Source organism: Oncorhynchus kisutch, linkage group LG19 (genome assembly GCF_002021735.2).
Source record: "Oncorhynchus kisutch isolate 150728-3 linkage group LG19, Okis_V2, whole genome shotgun sequence".
Classification (NCBI taxonomy): Eukaryota; Metazoa; Chordata; class Actinopteri; order Salmoniformes; family Salmonidae; genus Oncorhynchus; species Oncorhynchus kisutch.
In genome coordinates, this window is record NC_034192.2 from 65435137 (window position 1) to 65461226 (window position 26090).

Genomic DNA, 26090 nt, shown 5'->3' on the forward strand with positions numbered 1-26090 from the left:
TAATTTATTGTATTGTATTCTAATAATTTTATATTCTGATAGTATGCTCAATTCTATACTAACAAATAGAAAAGGTTTATACACACTACCCTAATTAGGCAATAAGAAGGAGTGCATTTCTAGGTTTCTCCAGCAGATGGAGACACATCCTAATAAACCAAGAGTTGGAAGTTCGTGTGGCAGGCCAGGCAAGTTGAAAGTGAGCAATCATGAATCATCACAGTCAGAAAGAAGCTTGCTTAACGTTAGTCCTTATTCATTATTCTGTTAGCTGACAACCGTTCATGAAAAAGTTGCATGTTCTGCCTGAGTCAGATATATATCCATCATCATAAGCTCGTCTCTCTCAGCTAATTTAATTGATAGCCAGCAAGATAAACAAGCAATAATAACGGTATTTAAGTGGCGTTGCTACACTTCATTTATTTTATTTATTGTGTGTGTGAAAGATGGCTGATTCAGATTTCGAGTTCGCATCTGACAACGGAGTGTTGCCTGTCGAGGTGGACCCAGCTGCAGCTTTCTTAGCTCAGCAAGAAAGCGAAATAGCGGTGATAGAGAATTACGACGAAGGACTCGGAGCTTTGGAGGGATCCGCAGAGTTCCTCGAACAACCGCCGACAGCTGATTCACCTGCTCCTGTACAATATGGTAAGTTGCTAACTATATGCTAAAGTTGCTAACTATATGCTAAAGTTGCTAACTATATGCTAAAGTTGCTAACTATATGCTAAAGTTGCTAACTATGTGCTAAAGTTGCTAACTATATGCTAAAGTTGCTAACTATGTGCTAAAGTTGCTAACTATATGCTAAAGTTGCTAACTATGTGCTAAAGTTGCTAACTATATGCTAAAGTTGCTAACTATATGGTAAGTTAGCTAAACTAACTCCCAAGCTAGAAGTACATAAAACTGAGACAACAACATTTAACTTGTATTAGTACTATAGTTAGATAACCAGACAATTAGTTAGTTAACTAAATTAGCTTTTAGTTAGCTAATTGACAGCTGTCAAGTAACAGTAACGTTACTTTAGTTGGAGCAGCACACTAACTTTTCACCCTGAGTCGAATGATGTCTATAGTTTTGTCACTTGTCTGGATGTGATTGTGTAATGTCTTGAAGCTATCCTCAGGTCAAATTAGGTTAGCCAATTGTGGTGGTGAGAAGCTATTTTACCTTACTGGCCAAACAGATGTTAATGCACTACTGTGTCACTAGTTATCCACCAAAAGAAAGCAAAAATGCACGGTTCTTTTAAAGTCGTTTGTTGTTTCATCTGTCAGATGCCGGATTTGCAGAGGCATCAGCGGCCACGGTAAACGGAAACATGTTTGTGCTGGTAAGAGAGGAAAACTTCTAATGAGAATTAACTTTTTTTTTCAATTATGTACTTGGACATGTTATTGCAGGTTAGTTTTGTAAGTGAGGCTGTGTCTGAATTTAAGTGATGCTGTACCTGTAGCAGATGAGACACCTGAAACAGGTACTGCATTCTCTATAAGTCCATTGTTGTTCAAGGAAGCATGACAAGAGAAACTTTGTTGGGTAAGGTAAAGACCAACTGCCCATGAAAAAAAAAATATATATATATATTATTATTGTTTTTTTTCTTTTGAAAACTGCCTATGAGTCCAAATAATTTATTCTACTGTCAAAATTGACAATAGTGTAAATAGGATCATTTTGGCCAAAATCAGTGTCATCCAAAACAGTGTTTTGTACCTGAGTATGTCACAACATAATGTAATTTAAGATTGGGTTTGTTACAATCCTTCCTGCAGCTGGCAGCACACAAGTAATCGTCACTGACCCCATCATAATGCCGTGGTAAATGTGGTTTGACTTTGGATATCCCAATGGGGGTAGTTAGGGATCATCTGTAAACTACACAATGTAGGCTACATGGGACTGACTGTATGTTCAAATTCTAATACTTAAAAAACCTCAAAACAACTATAAATTCATATACAGATATTGAAAGCATTTAATGAGAAGTTAAAGGTGTGCAACATGACTATTGTGTAATTTATTGTTAAACCAACTTTGCCACATTTGCACACCAAGGCTGAAGCCTATTAGTGAAAAATAATTTGGCTAACTCTTCCCACCTGCAAACACAAACACGTACACAAGACATCCACATCAAATCTCGAAATCAACTCATAGCCGTTCTTAATGAGCCAGATCTAAAATGAGGCCAAATCAGGAAGTTCAGCTGCCCTTTTAAGGATTTATGCATTTACTCCTCCGTGTCCAGCTGTTACTATTGAATGACCTGGTTGTCCTCATGCCTTATTAGTGCTGAGCGATTTAATGCTTTTTGAGGTCTGTTAGATTTTTTTTTTTAATGATTTCAGTTTCAATATAAAAAAAATGGGGGGGGGGGGGGGGGGGGGGACATTAAAAGCATTATGTAAGTTGAATGTTGTAACAACACAGAATTAAATAGTTCATAAAAGCCTCATGATTGTAGTGACTAATTGCTTATCACTTATTAGCCATAATTTATTCAATGATTTTGTTTCACTCCAAGTTATCATCTCATCTCTATAGAGCTGCTGTCTGACAAAATCACTATTTTAGTATTTCTTCAAAGTAAATAAGGCCTAGGTCTATTTATTTAACTGCTGAATACCAACTATCAATCACTTAAATCGTGTATTTTCAGGCTCGTGAAGCAATTGCTTTCTATCCCCTTCGATCGTGCGTTCTCTCTCTCTTCGTCTGCGCCGCACAGACCAGACAAGTTTAAGCGGGCTGTTAAGGGAATTTTTATCAATAATGACTAATTATGTATACATTTCAATCAGGACTGACTAATCAGAATACTATTATGTTACTGTATATGTACTAATCAGAATACTATTATGTTGCTGTATATGTATGAGTTTTCTTTTTAATCCTAGTACTGAATATAATGTGTGTAAATATAATCAAGAATTAGAACAATGACTGTCTGTTCCTTGATAGAAATGAATGAACTATATCGCCAGACTGGCTAGAATGCTTATCTACACTGGCTGATCTTGGCTCTAGGCGAAGTGGGAAGGCTTGAGAACTATAGAGCCTTTCTACCAGTGTCAAGAAGAGACGGAACATTTAGAAAACGCTGACGTCATTTTAAGTTTATAACCTGTGGTAAAATGTGTAAGGAGCAGTACTCTCGTGAATAAAGGCTGCTATTTGACTTTAAGACTGGGGCTCTGTTCATTTCTATAAAATAAGGGTCATACAAATCCTTATGAATTGACAGTGTTTAATTTTGATTGGGTATTAAAACAGAGGAATTTAATTCCTGCAACACGGGTGCGCAGTGCATTATGGTCATTGTAGTGAATTACTGAGTTTTCTGCACTGAACTGTGTTGAATATTGGTCTGTTGGAAACTACCATACTACAATCGCACAGTTCAGGCTTGATCTGATGTATCTCTACAGAAACAGCACATCAAGCTCACAGATAAAAAATGGTACAAAATGGAATTCTAATATTTGAATCGACGTCGGTCAATTAGTTGTTTAATAACCAACATTTTGGTTAACCGCTCGGCACTATGCCTTATGTATGGTGTATGTCTAGCCTGCAGGCACCGCAAGCTAGGATACATCAGTTCATAATGGGCTAGGCTATGCCTGGTCTTATGGCTGCGTTTACACAAGCAGCCCAATTTTTCCATTAATTGGTCTTTTGACCAATCAGATCTTTTGCCAATAATTGGGCTGCCTTTGTAAACACAGCCCCCAGTTCTTATGTCTCATGCCTGGTCCTGGTCCCCCCCCCCCAGGAGTCCAACGGTCCATCGGACAGCTATGCGGCCATCGCCCAGGTGGACTCTCTGAGAGCAGAGCCTGAGAGCCTGCGTAAGTGGAGGGAGGAGCAGAAGGCACGGCTGGAGCAACTAGGTAAGTAAACAGCAGAGGCTAAGGTATGGTACTTGGTTCCCTATATAGTGCACTACTTTTAGCCAGGGTCCATAGGGCTCTGGTCAAAAGTAGTGCACTATGTAGGGAATAGGGTGCCGGTTTGGACACATCCAGCTACTTCAGCCTTACGTACTACTACCACCGCTGCGATACATGCAGTATCTACCACTGACTTCTCAGTCAGTATTTTGTCCAGTCAATGTACACAGTGACGAAGGTTGACACCAAGTAGTTTTTTTTACCCTGCCTGCTAAAAAGCTAAATTAAAAGACCTACTAATATTAGGTTGAATAGTCTGTCTATTTGTGTGTGTGTGTGAACCACTCTTCATTCGGGTTCCACTCAGTGTCTTGTCCTGTATGGTATGCTGGAGTTGGGCCTGTTCTTGATGTATTGAATCTATAGTTGATCTCCTGAGAAAAGAGCACCATCTTCTGTAGCTCATACAAATGCATTGTGGACTAAAAACGTTTCATCCTGGGTAGTATTCATTCGTGCACACCGTAGCAAAACTTTTTGCAACGAGAAATGAAAACAAGCAATTTTTTTATTGGACAAATTCAGGTCGTCCGGGCCATTTCCACCTGTTTGCTTCCGTTTCGTTCCTACTGAATAGGACCCTGGTATTGTGCAGATTCTGTATTGATCATATCATCCTCATTGTTCCCTGTGTGTGTATGTGAACCCTGAAGACTCTGCGTCCAAGGCAGCGGAGGCTGAGTGGAAAGAGAAGGCCAAGAAAGAGCTGGAGGACTGGCATGTGCACCAGATTGAACAGATGGAGAAGAACAAGGCCAACAACAGGTTAGTTCCTAGCTAACTCGGTTTACTTCCTACATGGTTCCCTCAAATAACATAACAGGAAATACAAGTATAACAATATACTAAATATATATTAGGCTAAATATCTAATGAATCTGAATGAATAGTTCACTGTCAGAATCTAAGAGCAACAATGTTATAAGAATGTGTGGTTATTTCCTTTGTGACATCAGATCAGGAAATAGGATTTATAAGCTTAGGCTTATTGACTTCCAAATAGACTGTCACAGAAAGCTGACTTTATTCACGTACCTAAAAAAAAATATATATATATATAATGTGGACAGGATTTCCTGGTAAATATCCTAAACAGAGTGGAAACTTGGAACTGTGATAGCTGCGCTGACCTCTGCCCCCAGGGCTCCAATGTTTTGTTGGCCTGCTTTTTTGTAACAGATATGACCGATATGGTTCATTATTTAGGGTGTGTCACCAAGCTGAAAATGTTGTAATAGATCTGAACTGGCATAAACTAAGTGGATGGATTTCTCAACCTTATTTCTTTGAGCTAATGAAATAACTAAATGACACGTGACTTCTCATTTGCGTTTTGTATTGATATCAAAGTTGATATAGTAGTTAAATCAAAGTTGATTTAACTATGAACTAATGTTTAACTATTTTAATGCCCTGTGTTATCCTACACTTACAGTGCATTCGGGACATATTCAGACCTCTAGACTTTTTCCACATGTTGTTAGGTTACAGCCTTATTCTAATATGGATTAAATTGTAGTTTTTCCATCATCAATCTACACACACTACCCCATAATGACATCACACTACCCCATAATGACATCACACTACCCCATAATGACATCACACTACCCCATAATGACATCACACTACCCCATAATGACTTCACACTACCCCATAATGACTTCACACTACCCCATAATGACTTCACACTACCCCATAATGACTTCACAATACCCCATAATGACTTCACAATACCCCATAATGACTTCACACTACCCCATAATGACTTCACACTACCCCATAATGACTTCACACTACCCCATAATGACTTCACAATACCCCATAATGACTTCACAATACCTCATAATGACTTCACAATACCCCATAATGACATCACAATACCCCATAATGACTTCACACTACCCCATAATGACTTCACACTACCCCATAATGACTTCACACTACCCCATAATGACTTCACAATACCCCATAATGACATCACAATACCCCATAATGACTTCACAATACCCCATAATGACATCACAATACCCCATAATGACATCACAATACCCCATAATGACTTCACAATACCCCATAATGACTTCACAATACCCCATAATGACATCACAATACCCCATAATGACATCACAATACCCCATAATGACTTCACAATACCCCATAATGACATCACAATACCCCATAATGACATCACAATACCCCATAATGACATCACACTACCCCATAATGACATCACACTACCCCATAATGACTTCACAATACCCCATAATGACTTCACAATACCCCATAATGACATCACAATACCCCATAATGACATCACACTACCCCATAATGACATCACACTACCCCATAATGACATCACACTACCCCATAATGACTTCACAATACCCCATAATGACATCACAATACCCCATAATGACATCACAATACCCCATAATGACATCACAATACCCCATAATGACTTCACAATACCCCATAATGACATCACAATACCCCATAATGACATCACACTACCCCATAATGACTTCACAATACCCCATAATAACATCACAATACCCCATAATGACTTCACAATACCCCATAATGACATCACAATACCTCATAATGACTTCACAATACCCCATAATGACTTCACAATACCCCATAATGACATCACAATACCCCATAATGACATCACAATACCCCATAATGACATCACAATACCTCATAATGACATCACAATACCCCATAATGACTTCACAATACCCCATAATGACATCACAATACCCCATAATGACATCACACTACCCCATAATGACTTCACAATACCCCATAATAACATCACAATACCCCATAATGACTTCACAATACCCCATAATGACATCACAATACCTCATAATGACTTCACAATACCCCATAATGACATCACAATACCCCATAATGACATCACAATACCCCATAATGACATCACAATACCCCATAATGACATCACAATACCCCATAATGACATCACAATACCCCATAATGACATCACAATATCCCATAATTACAAAGCAAAAACAGGTTTTTAGATTTTTTTTGCAGATCTATAAAAAATAAATCACTGAATGTCACATTTCCATAAGTATTCAGACCCTTTACTCAGTACTTTGTTGAAGCACCTTTGGCAGCGATTACAGCCTCTAGTCTTCTTGGGTATGACACTACAAGCTTGGCACACCTGAATTTGGGGAGTTTCTCCCATTCTTCTCTGCAGATCCTCTCAAGCTCTGTCAGGTTGGATGGGGAGCGTCGATGCACAGCTATTTTCAGGTCTCTCCAGAGATGTTCGATCAGGTTGAAGTCCAGGCTCTGGCTAGGACACTCGAGGACATTCAGAGACTTTTTGCGTTGCCTTGGCTGTGTGCTTCGGGTCGTTGTCCTGTTGGAAGGTGAACCTTCACCCTAGTCTGAGGTCCTGAGTGCTCTGGAGCAGGTTTTCTCTACACTTTGCGCTGTTCATCTTTCCCTCGATCCTGACTAGTCTCCCTGCCCCTGAAAAACAGCCCCACAGCATGATGCTGCCACCACCATGCTTCACCGTAGGAATGGTGCCAGGTTTCCTCCAGATGTGATGCATGGTATTCTGGCCAAAGAGTTCATCAGACCAGAGAATCTGACCAAGGCCCTACTCCCCCGTCTTGGTTGTGCCAAACTTCTTCCATTAAATATATCGATCTATTTTTTTCAATTTATTTTAACCTTTATTTAACTAGGCAGATAAGAACAAATTCTTATTGACAATGACAGCCTACCGGGGAACAGTGGGTAAATTGCCTTGTTCAGGGGGCAGAATGACAGATTTTTACCTTGTCAGGTTGCTACTGGCCCAACGCTCTAACCAATAGGCTACCTGCCGCCCCATCCTTGAGAATGATGGAGGCCTCTGTGTTCTTGGGGACATCCAATGTTGCAGAAATGTTTTTGGCACCCTTCCCCAGATCTGTGCCTCCACACAATCCTGTCTCGGAGCTCTACGGACAATTCCTTCAACCTCATGGTTTTTTGCTCTGACATGCACTGTCAAATGTGGGAACTTATAAAGACGGGTGTGTGCCTTTCCAAATCAGGTCCTATCAATTGAATTTACCACAGGTTTACTCCAATGAATTCGTAGAAACATCAAGGATTATCAATGGAAACAGGATATAGGATCTGAGCTCAATTGCGAGTCTCTTAGCAAAAAATCTAAATGTAAATAAGGTATTTCAGTTTTTATTTTATACCTTTGCAAGATTTTCTAAACCTGTTTTCGCTTTGTCATCATGGGGTATTGTGATGTCATCGTGGGGTATTGTGATGTCATCGTGGGGTATTGTGATGTCATCGTGGGGTATTGTGATGTCATCGTGGGGTATTGTGATGTCATCGTGGGGGGGATACTTGAATCCATTTTAGAATAAGGCTGTAACGTAACAACATGTGGGACAAATGAAGGAGTCCGAATACTTTCAGAATGTAAATAACTATTAAATGATTTCTATCCAGTTCATGCTTTTCTCTTTCAGTCGTAAACATCTTTTACTCTTTGGGGTCTTTGCTTTCGTGTTCTGTACCGAACAAAAATATATAAAACGCAAACATTTCAAAGATTTTACTGAGTTACAGTAAAATTATTACATTGAAATGAATTCATTAGGCTCTAATCTACTGATTTTCACATGACTAAGAATACAGATATGTTGGTCACAGATACCTCAAAAAAAAAAAAGGGTTCTGGATCAGAAAACCAGTCAGTATCTGGCGCGACACATCTCCTTTGCATAGAGTTGATCAGGCTGTTGATTGTGGCCTATGGATTTATTATTATTTATTTTGTTTCACCTTTATTTAACCAGGTAAGCTAGTTGAGAACAAGTTCTCATTTTCAACTGCAAATGGTGTCCCACTCCTTTTCAATGGCGAAGTTGCTGGATGTTGGCGGGAACTGGAAAACCACTGTCATGCACATTCATACAGAGCATCCCAAACATGCTCAATGGCTGACATGTCTGAGTATGCAAGCCATGGAAGAACTGAGACAATTTCTGGAAGCTGAAAATGTGTACATATTCTTGCGACATGGATCCGTGTGTTATCATGCTGAAACAAAGGTGATGGCGGATCAATGACAAGGAGCCTCAGATCACGGTATCTATACTACATAAACAAACATATGTGGACCCACCTTCAAATGAGTGGATTCTGCTGTTCGGGGTTTGGTGAATGCCAGGAGGACACTACCTGCCCCCAATACAATTTGAAGGAGGAATAATGGTCTGGGGCTGTTTTTCATGGTTCAGACCCCTTAGTTCCAGTGGAAATCTTAACGCTACAGCATACAATGACATTCTAGATGATTCTGTGCTTCCAACTTTGTGGCTACGTTTTGGGAAAGACCCTCTGCTGTTTCAGCATGACAATGCCCCCCGTGCACAAAGCGAGGTCCATACAGAAATGGTTTGTTGAGATCGGTGCGGAAGAACTTGACCTACCGGCAGAGTCTCCGCAGCAATGTTCCATCTAATAAAACGCCTTCCCAGAAGAGTGGAGGCTGTTATTATAGCAAAGGGGGAACCAACTCCATATTAATGCCCATGATTTTGGAATGAGCTGTTCGACAAGCAGGTGTCCACATACTTTTAGTCATGTATGTGCATTCAAATTGCCATCGATTTAAAATGCAATTGTGTTTATTGTCCGTAGCTTGTACCTGCCCATACCATAACCCCACCGCCACCATGGGGCACTCTATTCACAATGTTGACATCCGCAAACCGCTCACCCACACGACGCCATACACGCGGTCTGCCATCTGCCCGGTACAGCTGAAACTAGGATTCATTCGCGACGAGCACACTTCTCCAGCATACCAGTCGCCATCGAAGGTGAGAATTTGCCCACTGAACTCTATTTATGATGCCGAACCACAGTCCGGTCAAGACCCTGGTGAGGACGACGAGCACGTTTCCCTGAGACGGATTCTAACAGTTTGTGCAGAAATGATTGTTGTTCAAAGCCACAGTTTCATCAGCTGTCCAGGTGGCTGGTCTCAGACAACACCGCAGGTGAAGAAGCCAGATGTGGGCTGGCGTGATTACAGGTGGTCTGCAGTTATGAGGCCGGTTGGACGTACTGCCAAATTCTCTAAAACAAAAAAAGCTTATGGTAGAGAGAAATTAACATTAAATGATTTGGCAACAGCTCTGGTGGACATTCCTGCAGTCAGCATGCCAATTGCACACTCCCTCAACTTGAGACATCTGTGGCATTGTGTTGTGACAACTGCAGTAGTATTTTGTCCCCAACACAAGGTGCACCTGTGTAATGATCATGTTGTTTAATCAGCTTCTTCATATGACACACCTGTCAGTTGGATGTGTTATCTTGGGAAAGGAGAAATGCTCACTAACAGGGTTGTAAACTAATTTGAGAGAAATAACCTTTTTGTGCATATGGAACATTTCTAAGATGTTTTATTTCAGCTCATGAAACATGGAACCAACACTTCTATAAAATCCTTCCTCTGTAATTAATATTACCTGATTGAGCTAATCATGTAAATGTACTTAACTAGAAAGTCGGGGCACTACGAATTTTTTTTATAGAGCTGTTATCTTCCGAATAAACTCTTAAAGACCTAGTAATATTTTACATCAATAGCAGTCAATATTAATCGTCACCTTATTTCAGTCTCATCTGGAAGTTGTAAATTCTTGGTTATCTTCACGAACCCTGGCTAACAAGTTAAATCAGCAATACAAAATTGTGTTTAATTATTTATTTACTATCTACCTAACTAATCACACAGAATTACATATACACAGAATGAATCATACCTTGATTACAAATTATATCATAAAGGAAAACGTCACGAGCGGGCGGAACAGATATGACAGCTTGTTACACAAAAGAAAAAGGGGGCTGGGTTTTAGTGAAAGAGCGGGAAGACTGAGGAACAAAGGGAGAAGCGCTGTCTCTCGTAAATACAGTATCTAATGCAATTCTAAATTACCGCCCATTGGGAAAAGGAAAATGCAATAAATATTTACTCTGAGCTGCACTTCAATAGGTTGGTGGTAGATGGAAGGCCGTGTTGCCCAACTGAGTCCTTTTTCCTCTGAAGAGTGTCTCTGGTGGTGAACGGGATACGTTGTCGTGTCGTCATTGTGTTGTAGACGGGATACTCTGTCCGTCCTTTCCTAGCCCACGTTTACAGCGGCCGCTGCTAACTCAACGGCTAGGAGGTATCACTCAAAGATCATACCATTCGCAACCAAAGCTCACGCTGAGGTTGACTTCGTTCTGTAGTTATCGGAATCCTTCTGAAAACGGATTGTCATCCTAATGTCCCCGGAACCGGAGGTTACATTTTCGTCAAGGGCTTTTATATAGTGGAGGGAGAAGGGTGTGTTTCATAGTTTATAGCCCATGTATCTTCACAGGGGCGGGCCACTGATTGAGCAGAGCCCTAACCTTTTGAACACCCAAATGTCATTTCGAAGCTAAAATTACATTTCAACTTTTCACCAATAATTTTATATTTAAACATTTTGAATTGCACAACAATTCCATGTGAATCTGATAACTAGAATGTGTAGACTTTCCCAGATTACAGTTTAGGTCGTCCTGTCATCAGTCATAATGTCTTAGATGACAACCGAACTGACATCATATTCATTAAAACCTGTTGTGACTAGGGGGCAGTATTTTAATTTTTGGAAAAAATAACGTTCCCATAGTAAATGGGATATTTTGTCAGGAAAAGATGCTAGAATATGCATATAATTGTTTTCTATCCTAAGCCTAATCTAAAGTTTCCAAAACTGTAAAAATATTGTCTGTGAGTATAACAGTACTGATATTGCAGGCGAAAGCCTGAGAAAAATCCAATGAAGTGACTCATCTTTTGAAAGCTCTGCGTCCCTATTGAGCAGTGAATGGGCTATCAACCAGATTACTTTTTCTACGTATTCCCCAAGGTGTCTACAGCATTGTGGTGTAGTTTTACGCATTTTTGTTGAAGAATACCCGTAAGCGGCTACATTGCGCAAGTGGTCACCTGATGGCTCTCGGAGTGATTCTCGCGTAAAAGAGGTAGCCATTATTCCAATCGGTCCTACTGAAAAACCAATTGTCCCGGTGGATATATTATTGAATAGATATTTGAAAAACACCTTGAGGATTGATTATAAACAACGTTTGCCAAGTTTCTGTCGATTATTATGGAGCTAATTTGGAATATTTTTAGGCGTTTCCGTGACTGCAATTTCCGGTCGATTTCTCAGCCAAACGTGAAGAACAAACGGAGCTATTTCGCCTACAAAAATAATATTTTTGGAAAAAAGGAACATTTGCTATCTAACTGGGAGTCTCGTGAGTGAAAACATCCGAAGCTCAAAGGTAAACGATTTAATTTGATTGCTTTTTTGATTTCCGTGACCAAGATACCTGCTGCTAGCTGGACAAAATGCTATGCTAGGCTATCGATAAACTTACACAAATGCTTGTCTTGATTTGGCTGTAAAGCATATTTTGAAAATCTGAGATGACAGGGTGATTAACAAAAGGCTAAACTGTGTCTCAATATATTTCACTTGTGATTTTCATGAATAGGAATATTTTCTAGGAATATTTATGTCCGTTGCGTTATGCTAATTAGTGTCAGTCGATGATTACGCTCCCGGACCCGGGATGGGGAGTCACTAGAGGTTTTAAGTACCAACCGTATCCTTGTGTCAGTTTTAGTCAAATGTACATACGCTATGAGTCTGTGACATGAACAGATTAAAGCATGACATATCAGTGGTGCTAATCTCTATGGTGATAGTTTTCCTGACTCCGATTAATGCTTTCGACACCTAGAGTCCACGCCCCGACAAATCGAGGCTGTTCTGAGGGCAAAAGGGGGTGCAACTCAATATTAGGAAGGCGTTCTTAATATTTTGTACACTGTGTATAGGACAATGTTGACGACAATGCTTCCAGCCGTGGTGTCTAGTTGGCTGGTACTGGATCTCGGAACAGCTCGTTCCGTCACATCCCACAGATGCTCCATTAGATTGATCTCTGGTGACTGGGCAGGCAACTGCAGTAAGATGAATTCACTGTCATGTTTCTGGATCCATTCCAGGATGCACCGGATTGGCTATGATGATCAGATGTCCTGTGGCATTCAAACGTTGCTCCACTTTTATCAAGGGGCCCAATGTGTGCCATGAAAACACAGCCCACACCATCACCACCTGCCTGCAATGTTGACACGCTGCGTGATGGATGCATGTACTCGTGGTTCTATCTAGAGTGGAGCCCTCCCAACATTTTTGAAACGGCAGGAACCAAGGATTCGTCAGACCAGGCCAGGCAATGTTTTTCCAATTCTCCAGTGTTTTCGTTCCCTAGCCCACTGCAACCTCAGTTTCTCTGTAAGGTCGTTGGTTGTCATACTCCATGCTTTTCAAGGTATGACGAGCTCTGCATTATTTGTATGGGTCTTTGGACGGCAATGTTGTACTGGACAGTCTGACGGTCTGTTGCTCTGCACAATTCATGTCATCCTCATTTATCCTCTTTCATCGATGGCCCGTTTTCCACCACTGGCCTGCTATTGGCTGGATGTCCTTTGGGAGGTGGACAGTTCTTGATAGACACGGGAAACTATTGAGCGTAAAAAACCCAGCAGTGTTGCAATTCTTGACCTAAACCGCTGCGCCTGGCACCTACTACCATCCCCCCAACGCTCTAACCACTAGGCTACCCTGCCACCTCAAAGAGGTAGGAGTTGTTAGCACAGGAAACCAGTGACAGGAGACGAGAGAACAAAACAAGATTCGAGAGAGGAAGTTCCGTCACATGAACATTGTAGACCGATCAAGGTGGAATCCAGGTGGAAGCCATGACCCCCTTATTGATGTCACCTGTTAAATTCACTTTCAAAATCTGTGTAAATGAAGGAGCGGTGGTGAATGGGCAAGACAAAAAGATTGAAGTGTCTTTGAACGGGGGGGGACCGGACCGGAAGGTTGTAAGTTCAAACCCCCGAGCTAACAAGGTACAAATCTGTCGTTCTGCCCCTGAACAGGCCCCTTAACCCACTGTTCCTAGGCCGTCATTGAAAATAAGAATTTGTTCTTAACTGACTTGCCTAGTTAAATAAAGGTAAAATAAATAAATAAAAATGTGTCTGTTGTGTGACACTGACCTGTCTATTGTCTCTCTCTACTGCACACTAGGATTTACTGATGAGACTTTCTACCATCAGCCCAACTCTGAAGTGCTAGGCTTTGAGTAGGCTTTTACAACTCTGAAGTGCTAGGCTTTGTGTAGGCTTTTACAACTCTGAAGTGCTAGGCTTTGTGTAGGCTTTTACAACTCTGAAGTGCTAGGCTTTGTGTAGGCTTTTACAACTCTGAAGTGCTAGGCTTTGTGTAGGCTTTTACAACTCTGAAGTGCTAGGCTTTGTGTAGGCTTTTACAACTCTGAAGTGCTAGGCTTTGTGTAGGCTTTTACAACTCTGAAGTGCTAGGCTTTGAGTAGGCTTTGAGTAGGCTTTGGGTAGGCTTTGGGTAGGCTTTGTGTAGGCTTTGTGTAGGCTTTGGGTAGGCTTTGGGTAGGCTTTGGGTAGGCTTTGTGTAGGCTTTGTGTAGGCTTTTACAACTCTGAAGTGCTAGGCTTTGTGTAGGCTTTGTGTAGGCTTTGTGTAGGCTTTGTGTAGGCTTTTACAACTCTTCTGCTTTTGGTGTAGGATTGTCTTGGCCTTCTTTTTTTTCTTTTTTTCTAGTTATCTGGCATTACTTTGTTTGCATGTTCCAACTGTGAAACTAACCAGTGAATTAACACATGATGCTCATTTGGGTCTTGGAGGGACTCTATTTGACTATGTCCATAAATCACAACAGTGTTTTATCGAAATACTTCTGAATTATTTCAGTTGTGAACATTTTCCAGAAATGCATGTAGCCTATTTTCAATACCGTGTGTGTGTGTGTGTGTCAGTTTTAGTCAACTGTACATATGCTATGAGTCTGACATGAACAGATTAAAGCATGACATATCAGTGGTGCTAATCTCTATGGGACAGTTTTCCTGACTCAGATTAAAACACGACATATCAGTGGTGCTAATCTCTATGGGACAGTTTTCCTGACTCAGATTAAAACATGACATATCAGTGGTGCTAATCTCTATGGGACAGTTTTCCTGACTCAGATTAAAACACGACATATCAGTGGTGCTAATCTCTATGGGACAGTTTTCCTGACTCAGATTAAAACACGACATATCAGTGGTGCTAATCTCTATGGGACAGTTTTCCTGACTCAGATTAAAACATGACATATCAGTGGTGCTAATCTCTATGGGACAGTTTTCCTGACTCAGATTAAAACATGACATATCAGTGGTGCTAATCTCTACGGGACGGTTTTCCTGACTCAGATTAAAGTCCTGGAATAAAATGTTATGTCAAAGGAGATTCTCCATTGAGCATTGTAAATGAATTAGTCCAGGACCAGGCTTAATCTGTGTCCGGGGAAACCGTTCCTCAAACACCTCGTCCATCCCCTTCCTTCCCCAGGGCGTCTGAAGAGGCCTTCCTGTCTGAGGCTGACGGCGACAGCCCAGGGACGGAGTGGGAGAGAGTGGCCCGTCTCTGTGATTTCAACCCCAAGACCACCAGGACGGCCAAGGACGTGTCCCGAATGCGTTCGGTCCTCATAGCCCTCAAACAGACACCTCTGGTGCGCTAGTACGCCCAATGGAACGGCGACGAAGGTTTCCCTTCTTTTAAAACAGCTCTTGAGTTATGAACCCTGTTTGCATTTAGGCAGAATGTGTACTAGCCTCTAATCGTATAGGTCTTCTTCTGATGTAGGGTTCTTTTATGTTCAGATCCTCCTATATCTCTAATCTCTACTACGTGTCCCTCCTGTTTCTACTACGTGTCCCTCCTGTTTCTACTACGTGTCCCTCCTGTTTCTACTACGTGCCCCTCCTGTTTCTACTACGTGCCCCTCCTGTTTCTACTACGTGCCCCTCCTGTTTCTACTACGTGCCCCTCCTGTTTCTACTACGTGCCCCTCCTGTTTCTACTACGTGCCCCTCCTGTTTCTACTACGTGCCCCTCCTGTTTCTACTACGTGCCCCTCCTGTTTCTACTACGTGCCCCTCCTGTTTCTACTACGTGCCCCTCCTGTTTCTACTACGTGCCCCTCCTGTTTCTACTACGTGCCCCTCCTGTTTCTACTACGTGCCCCTCCTGTTTCTACTACGTGCCCCTCCTGTTTCTACTACGTGTCCCTCCTGTTTCTACTACGTGTCCCTCCTGTTTCTACTACGTGTCCCTCCTGTTTCTACTACGTGCCCCTCCTGTTTCTACTACGTGCCCCTCCTATGTTTCTAACTGGAGGAAAGGTATTTTGCCTCTCCCACCATCTTTCCTTATTCTGATGTAAATGTCTCCAGTGGAAATATGAGTCACTACACCTTTTAACTTGGAAGGTCCCGACTGCTCTCTGTCCTTTTAACTTGGAAGGTCCCGACTGCTCTCTGTCCTTTTAACGTGGTACGTCCCGACTGCTCTCTGTCCTTTTAACGTGGAACGTCCCGACTGCTCTCTGTCCTTTTAACTTGGAACGTCCCGACTGCTCTCTGTCCTTTTAACTTGGAACGTCCCGACTGCTCTCTGTCCTTTTAACTTGGAACGTTCCGACTGCTCTCTGTCCTTTTAACTTGGAACGTTCCGACTGCTCTCTGTCCTTTTAACGTGGTACGTCCCGACTGCTCTCTGTCCTTTTAACGTGGAACGTCCCGACTGCTCTCTGTCCTTTTAACTTGGAACGTCCCGACTGCTCTCTGTCCTTTTAACTTGGAACGTCCCGACTGCTCTCTGTCCTTTTAACTTGGAACGTTCCGACTGCTCTCTGTCCTTTTAACGTGGAACGTTCCCGACTGCTCTCTGTCCTTTTAACGTGGAATGTTCCCGACTGCTCTCTGTCCTTGGAACGTTCCGACTGCCCTCTGTCCTTTTAACGTGGAACGTTCCCGACTGCTCTCTGTCCTTTTAACGTGGAACGTTCCCGACTGCTCTCTGTCCTTTTAACGTGGAACGTTCCCGACTGCCCTCTGTCCTTTTAACGTGGAACGTTCCCGACTGCTCTCTGTCCTTGGAACGTTCCGACTGCCCTCTGTCCTTTTAACGTGGAACGTTCCCGACTGCTCTCTGTCCTTGGAACGTCCCGACTGCTCTCTGTCCTTTTAACGTGGAACGTTCCCGACTGCTCTCTGTCCTTTTAACGTGGAACGTCCCGACTGCTCTCTGTCCTTTTAACGTGGAACGTTCCCGACTGCTCTGTCCTTTTAACGTGGAACGTTCCCGACTGCTCTCTGTCCTTTTAACGTGGAACGTTCCCGACTGCTCTCTGTCCTTTTAACGTGGAACGTTCCCGACTGCTCTCTGTCCTTGGAACATTCCGACTGCTCTCTGTCCTTGGAACATTCCGACTGCTCTCTGTCCTTGGAACGTTCCCGACTGCTCTCTGTCCTTGGAACGTTCCCGACTGCTCTCTGTCCTTGGAACGTTCCCGACTGCTCTCTGTCCTTGGAACGTTCCCGACTGCTCTCTGTCCTTGGAACGTTCCCGACTGCTCTCTGTCCTTGGAACGTTCCCGACTGCCCTCTGTCCTTGGAACGTTCCCGACTGCTCTCTGTCCTTGGAACGTTCCGACTGCTCTCTGTCCTTGGAACGTTCCCGACTGCTCTCTGTCCTTGGAACGTTCCCGACTGCTCTCTGTCCTTGGAACGTTCCACGTTAAGACACGTTAAATATTGTTACAGCAAAGTCTTTATTAAACCCCTTCCTGCTCCTAAACTACTAGTACTAGTAGTAACTGATTATCTAAACTACAGAGGATATTGGGTCAGACCCCTCTCTCTCAAGCATGATGCCTCTCCCAATAGGATATTGGGTCAGACCCCTCTCTCTCAAGCATGATGCCTCTCCCAATAGGATATTGGGTCAGACCCCTCTCTCTCAAGCATGATGCCTCTCCCAATAGGATATTGGGTCAGACCCCTCTCTCTCAAGCATGATGCCTCTCCCAATACGATATTGGGTCAGACCCCTCTCTCTCAAGCATGATGCCTCTCCCAATAGGATATTGGGTCAGACCCCTCTCTCTCAAGCATGATGCCTCTCCCAATAGGATATTGGGTCAGACCCCTCTCTCTCTCAAGCATGATGCCTCTCCCAATAGGATATTGGGTCAGACCCCTCTCTCTCTCAAGCATGATGCCTCTCCCAATAGGATATTGGGTCAGACCCCTCTCTCTCTCAAGCATGATGCCTCTCCCAATAGGATATTGGGTCAGACCCCTCTCTCTCTCAAGCATGATGCCTCTCCCAATAGGATATTGGGTCAGACCCCTCTCTCTCAAGCATGATGCCTCTCCCAATAGGATATTGGGTCAGACCCCTCTCTCTCTCTCAAGCATGATGCCTCTCCCAATAGGATATTGGGTCAGACCCCTCTCCCTCTCTCAAGCATGATGCCTCTCCCAATAGGATATTGGGTCAGACCCCTCTCTCTCTCTCAAGCATGATGCCTCTCCCAATAGGATATTGGGTCAGACCCCTCTCTCTCAAGCATGATGCCTCTCCCAATAGGATATTGGGTCAGACCCCTCTCTCTCTCAAGCATGATGCCTCTCCTAATAGGATATTGGGTCAGACCCCTCTCTCTCAAGCATGATGCCTCTCCCAATAGGATATTGGGTCAGACCCCTCTCTCTCTCAAGCATGATGCCTCTCCCAATAAGTGTTTTGTAATTGTATAAAATACCAGATTAGTTTAATCTCCACTCTAATTTGTTTTTTATTTAATGTGTAAAGGTCTAACATGTCCTGTTCAGGAACTACATTAGGAGTAGATTAGGAGTAGAGTAGATTAGGAGTAGACTACATTAGGAGTAGACTACATTAGGAGTAGACTACATTAGGAGTAGACTACATTAGGAGTAGATTACATTAGGAGTACATTAGGAGTAAATTACATTAGGAGTAAATTACATTAGGAGTAGATTACATTAGGAGTAGATTACATTAGGAGTAGATTACATTAGGAGTACATTAGGAGTACATTACATTAGGAGTAGACTACATTAGGAGTACATTAGGAGTAGATTAGGAGTAGATTACATTAGGATTACATTAGGAGTAGATTACATTAGGATTACATTAGGAGTAGATTACATTAGGAGTAGATTACATTAGGAGTAGATTACATTAGGAGTACATTAGGAGTACATTACATTAGGAGTAGACTACATTAGGAGTAGATTAGGAGTAGATTACATTAGGATTACATTAGGAGTAGATTACATTAGGAGTAGATTACATTAGGAGTAGATTACATTAGGAGTACATTAGGAGTAGATTACATTAGGAGTAGATTACAGTAGGAGTACATTAGGAGTAGATTACATTAGGATTACATTAGGAGTACATTAGGAGTACATTAGGAGTAGATTACATTAGGAGTAGATTACATTAGGAGTAGATTACATTATGAGTAGATTAGGAGTAGATTACATTAGGAGTAGATTACATTAGGAGTAGATTAGGAGTAGATTACATTAGGACTAGATTAGGAGTAGATTACATTAGGAGTAGATTACATTAGGAGTAGACTACATTAGGAGTAGATTACATTAGGAGTAGACTACATTAGGAGTAGATTACATTAGGAGTAGACTACATTAGGAGTAGATTACATTAGGAGTAGACTACATTAGGAGTAGACTACATTAGGAGTACATTACATTAGGAGTACATTACATTAGGAGTAGATTACATTAGGAGTAGATTACATTAGGAGTAGATTACATTAGGAGTAGATTACATTAGGAGTAGATTACATTAGGAGTACATTACATTAGGAGTAGACTACATTAGGAGTAGATTAGGAGTAGATTACATTAGGATTACATTAGGAGTAGATTACATTAGGAGTAGATTACATTAGGAGTAGATTACATTAGGAGTACATTAGGAGTAGATTACATTAGGAGTAGATTACAGTAGGAGTACATTAGGAGTAGATTACATTAGGATTACATTAGGAGTACATTAGGAGTAGATTACATTAGGAGTAGATTACATTAGGAGTAGATTACATTAGGAGTAGATTAGGAGTAGATTACATTAGGAGTAGATTACATTAGGAGTAGATTAGGAGTAGATTACATTAGGAGTAGATTAGGAGTAGATTACATTAGGACTAGATTAGGAGTAGATTACATTAGGAGTAGATTACATTAGGAGTAGACTACATTAGGAGTAGATTACATTAGGAGTAGACTACATTAGGAGTAGATTACATTAGGAGTAGACTACATTAGGAGTAGACTACATTAGGAGTACATTACATTAGGAGTACATTACATTAGGAGTAGATTACATTAGGAGTAGATTACATTAGGAGTAGACTACATTAGGAGTAGATTACATTAGGAGTAGACTACATTAGGAGTAGATTACATTAGGAGTAGATTACATTAGGAGTAGATTACATTAGGAGTAGATTAGGAGTACATTACATTAGGAGTACATTACATTAGGAGTACATTACATTAGGAGTAGACTACATTAGGAGTAGACTACATTAGGAGTAGACTACATTAGGAGTAGACTACATTAGGAGTAGATTACATTAGGAGTAGACTACATTAGGATTACATTAGGAGTAGATTACATTAGGAGTTGATTGTAAACCACCTATGCCTGTTTGTTTTTTAAAATTAAGAATTGATTAATTTACCAAATAATCCACTGTTGAATAATATTCCTAATTCATTATTTAACGGTAGCTAGTAGTAACTGTTTATTTAACGGTAGCTAGTAGTAACTGATTATTTAACGGTAGCTAGTAGTAACTGATTATTTAACGGTAGCTAGTAGTAACTGTTTATTTAACGGTAGCTAGTAGTAACTGTTTATTTAACGGTAGCTAGTAGTAACTGATTATTTAACGGTAGCTAGTAGTAACTTATTTAACGGTAGCTAGTAGTAACTGATTATTTAACGGTAGCTAGTAGTAACTGATTATTTAACGGTAGCTAGTAGTAACTGATTATTTAACGGTAGCTAGTAGTAACTGATTATTTAACGGTAGCTAGTAGTAACTGATTATTTAACGGTAGCTAGTAGCTAGTAGTAACTGATTATTTAACGGTAGCTAGTAGAAATGAGATGCTATGAGCTTGTGGCCTTGTTGAACTTTAAACTCCTCCTTACTCCTGTTTAGGGTTTGTGCTTCTGGCCAGATGAATTTCCAGTGAGACGTCTTGTCTATGCAACATCAGTCTCATGGGATGTACACCTTGTCTATAGATCTTAGTTATGTACTGTTTTGAATGACTCACAGTGAGTGACTTGTAGGGCAGAAGGTGTTAATAAATTGTAGCAAATTTGTTTTTGTTGTTTGTTTCAAAGCACTTTTTGTTTTTTTTGTTTATTAGCCCACTTGAGTTATGGTCGCATGAGAGAGAAATGCAACCATTTAAACAATTATCCTGAAATCAGGTGTTTTTTTTGTTTTTTTTTCCTTAACATAACATACAGTAACATACTATTATATTGGTTTCTGTTCTGTATAATTATCATGTGATCTTCCAAACTTTGATTCAGCTTTGATCTAACTTTTATGAAACGATAACCATTCAGAGTTGCCTGCGGAGACTGTTGAAGTAGAGAATCCTCCCGCGTGCGCAGAACCTTTAACCCTGGGAAGAAAAGTCTGATCCACAGCCACTCTTGTTTTTAAAGAGTCCTCATATCATTGCCAAATTAAACAAGATCTCTAGAATGACATGGACATGTTTTTAAAGAGTTTGATGAACGTTAGTCTGTTGAGTCATATTTTGAAACACTCCCCCCCCCCCCCCCCCCCCTTCATTTAAACTGCATTGCCTCAATCTGTGATCAGCTGTTGTCTATTGGGACTTTCACACAGAGGAGAATGTTACACGGGAACTGGAAAACTCAGCAATAAAAATTCTCAGAAGTTGGCCTGTTTTGGTATTTTATTTTCCTTTTTTTTATCAAGCAAAAGGTTTGTGTGAGCATTAAATAAGACTGTGCAATACACAGTGGGTGCTTGGGAAGACTCGGGACAATAGGCGTTAAAATACTGATGAAGGAGTACTCTGGGCAGAGAAATGTTCTTGGTGGTACGGTAACCAAAACAGGTTGAGATCCGTTGGACTAACGCTAGAGAAGACCTGAGAAGTTCCTCTGCCTCCCTTACAAGAGCCCCACACTGCCAGGTCGTATCTTCACCAGGCCCTATAACACCCCTTGTTCCTCTGCTATTTACAAGAGCCCCACACTGCCAGGTCGTATCTTCACCAGGCCCTATAACACCCCTTGTTCCTCTGCTATTTACAAGAGCCCCACACTGCCAGGTCGTATCTTCACCAGGCCCTATAACACCCCTTGTTCCTCTGCTATTTACAAGAGCCCCACACTGCCAGGTCATATCTTCACCAGGCCCTATAACACCCCTTGTTCCTCTGCTATTTACAAGAGCCCCACACTGCCAGGTCGTATCTTCACCAGGCTCTATAACACCCCTTGTTCCTCTGCTATTTACAAGAGCCCCACACTGCCAGGTCATATCTTCACCAGGCCCTATAACACCCCTTGTTCCTCTGCTATTTACAAGAGCCCCACACTGCCAGGTCGTATCTTCACCAGGCCCTATAACACCCCTTGTTCCTCTGCTATTTACAAGAGCCCCACACTGCCAGGTCATATCTTCACCAGGCCCTATAACACCCCTTGTTCCTCTGCTATTTACAAGAGCCCCACACTGCCAGGTCGTATCTTCACCAGGCCCTATAACACCCCTTGTTCCTCTGCTATTTACAAGAGCCCCACACTGCCAGGTCGTATCTTCACCAGGCCCTATAACACCCCTTGTTCACTTACATTGGTCGTAAGAGCCAGATGCTCCATCTTAAATATTATAGCACACAATGTAAAAGGGACGTGCATATAACCCCTATGTGTGTTTGAAGATACATTGCTGTGTGTATTTATTTTATTTTACCTTTATTTAACTAGGCAAGTCAGTTAAGAACAAATTCTTATTTTCAATGACGGCCTAGGAACAGTGGGGGCTTTAAATATCTGTTAGTCTTTCTACTCATTCAAACAACACATTTCATCCACCACCACCACAACAAGGTGGGAACCTGAACTTGTCTAATAAGAAACACCTTGTTTTAGTTTTTTTTCCGTTGCAAAAACGTTTTGCAGTAAATAATGAATAGAAATCTGATGCTGATCAGTCTTTCTTCAGTGCCGTGGTGAACACGCCGAAGAGGATAGCGACTACAGTGAAGCCTTGTGCGAAGATATGTCCTCTTCATCAGGAGCTGGGACTGCCGGGTCTTGCCTTGTTTGAAGGCTCGGAGACCGTACATCAACGCTCCAGCTGTACCGAGACAACCTGGAGAGGAGACGCAGAAGATATTATTATTATTTTTTTAAACCAAACAATTAGGTTTTCCATAACCACTCTTACAATAGATGTGACAGGAGGAACAATGATCCAAATTCTTCTCTGTTTTGTTTTTGAGAAACCTAAAGGTGTGCAATCATAATACTTAAAACAACAGGCACCCTGACCGGTGTCAATTTTAAAGACATTTTAGGCCTGATTGTGTGTAAGGGGGAGGGTGTTTTTAATTCAGATTGTGTATGCAATTCATTCTGTAACCACAGGGGACCGACAGAGAGAGAGCATGTCCAATGTTGAAGTAGTGTCCGATTGTTATATTCACATAAAATGTTCAATCCCTAACTACGTTATACAGACAGTCTGGCCACTGGTCTAGCTGTGTAGTCTAGCACCCAGGGTATGACCCATTGATTGCAATAGTTTACCATTATAATACATGTTTATTATGAAACTCCTTGACAAAAAGGCATTGTGGGCCCTGTCATGTTTCATAATGGGGCTTGGAACACTCTATGTTCCAATCAAATAACATTTTAGTCTACTTTATGGGTTCCACAAGGACCCATGCACAGTGCACAGTGCATGACACATCTTATAAAAACTAGCTGGCTGTACCAAATTAAGTTGATTGTATGCTATTCCCTAATGTAGCTAACTAGCTACAAAACGGTTGTCTGTCTTGGTCGTAAGACGCACATGGATGACCAAATGACTGTCTAGTCAATGCATGAATAATCTAATTTATTAATAGTATGCATTGAAGCCGACTAGGAACACCTCTGGACAGTGGACACTTTTCCCTAGAGTTACTCATTACGCAACTCACCTATAGGGACGAACGGGTTCTCCTTCGACTTCCTCATCAACTTCTCCTGGAACGTCTCTTATCTGGGTCGAGATAGAGGTGTAAATCCTTCTATAACATGGTGCTTGGATATGTCGAGCATTGGTTGTTTGGTCGTTGTCGCTGACTGTTCAGAGACAAACGGGGTAGCGACAGCAGCTGCCATGCCTGCAGAGTGTGTGTTCACGAAGCTACGGTTGCCAGCTACAGAGGAAGGGAATGAATGGTTTGGAACAAAGACGTTGAAAATATGAGAGATGACCTAATGAGAGTGCTTCCGTAAACATCACATGATAGTCCCAATCTGGCCCTCAAAGCATCACTGTCACCTAATAATCCCCAGTTTACAATTGGCTCATTCATCCCCCCTCCTCTCCCCTGTAACTATTCCCCAGGTCGTTGCTGCAAATGAGAACGTGTTCTCAGTCAATTTACCTGGTAAAATAACGGATGAATAAGTCAATAAAATATCACGCAAAGACTTTACGTTACTAGGGGCCACCTTTGAACAAGTGTTGCAACGTGTTGGAAACTTGAAAGCATAGTCAAATATACTGATCAAAAATATAAACGCAACCATTTAAAAGATTTTACTGAGTTACAGTGCATATAAGGAAATCAGTCAATTGAAAGAAATGAATGAGGCCCTAATCTATGGATTTCACGTTATTGTGCTGGGTGCAGCCATTGGGTGCAGCCAAGGGTGGGCCTGGGTGGGCACTGGGGGAGCCAGGACCAGCCAATCAGAATGAGTTTTTCCCCACAAAAGGGCTTTATTACAGACAGAAATACTTCTCAGCACCCGTCCTTAGATAATCCTGCAGGTGAAGAAGCCGGATGTGGAGGTTCTGGGCTGGCGTGGTTAAAGGTGTTCTGCGGTTGTGAGACTGGTTGGACGGACTGCCAAATTCTCAAAACAATGTTGGAGGCAGTTTATTGTAGAGAAATTAACATAACATTTTCTGGCAACAGCTCTGGTGGAAGTTCCTGCAGTCAGCATGTCAGTTGCACGTTCCCTCAAAACATGAGATGTCTGTGGCATAGTGTTGTGTGACAACACTGCACATTTTAGAGTGGCCTTTTATTGTCCCCAGCACAAGGTGCACCTGTGGTAATGATCATGCTGTTTAATCAGCTTATTGATATGCCACACCTGTCAAGTGGATGGATTATCTTGGCAAATGCTCACTAACAAGGATGTAAACAATTTGATGGAAATATGCGTTTTGTGAGTATGGAACATTTCTGGTATCTTTTATTTCAGCTCATGAAACATGGGACCAACACTTTACATGTTACTTTCATATTTTTGTTCAGTGTAGATATAGATTGTAACCACACTGTACATCAAATTGATAGGGACATTGATAATGAACAAACCGACAGATTGTAGTACTCCTACAAAGTCATGACTAAAGTGACTTATTAGGAAGGCCGGGTTTTGAGAAATCAATGAGAGAAGTGAAACATTCTTCCTTTGCCGTTTATTTCCCTGAAATCCACAACCGAAATCCACAACCTAGATTCACAACCGAAATCCACAACCTAGATTCACAACCGAAATCCACAACCTAGATTCACAACCGAAATCCACAACCTAGATTCACAACCGAAATCCACAACCTAGATTCACAACCGAAATCCACAACCTAGATTCACAACCGAAATCCACAACCTAGATTCACAACCGAAATCCACAACCTAGATTCACAACCGAAATCCACAACCTAGATTCACAACCTAGATTCACAACCGAAATCCACA

At 41.6% G+C, this 26090-nt stretch overlaps 1 protein-coding gene and 1 pseudogene across 6 annotated transcripts; one reads left to right on the forward strand and one right to left on the reverse strand.

Moving 5' to 3' along the window:
- The first annotated feature begins 131 nt into the window (after positions 1-131).
- LOC109865048 (clathrin light chain B-like) lies at positions 132-22025 on the forward strand. 6 transcript variants are annotated; one of them, XR_004204183.1, is made up of 7 exons: positions 182-199; positions 450-651; positions 1287-1342; positions 3788-3905; positions 4619-4730; positions 15538-16460; positions 16495-22025. XR_004204183.1 is itself a non-coding variant. In XM_031797342.1 (7 exons), the coding sequence occupies exons 2-6, from the start codon at positions 450-452 to the stop codon at positions 15707-15709; spliced, it is 660 nt and encodes a 219-aa protein (XP_031653202.1). In that variant the 5' UTR covers positions 182-199; the 3' UTR covers positions 15710-15734; positions 21263-22025. The 6 variants fall into 6 exon arrangements, 5 of the variants coding, with proteins under 5 accessions (XP_031653205.1, XP_031653202.1, XP_031653201.1 ...); XM_031797342.1 differs by having other exon boundaries at positions 15538-15734; positions 21263-22025; XM_031797345.1 differs by lacking the exons at positions 15538-16460; positions 16495-22025 and adding an exon at positions 13096-13974 and having other exon boundaries at positions 132-199.
- On the reverse strand, positions 21800-24610 carry LOC109864392 (HIG1 domain family member 2A-like; annotated as a pseudogene).
- Positions 24611-26090: the final 1480 nt, after the last annotated feature.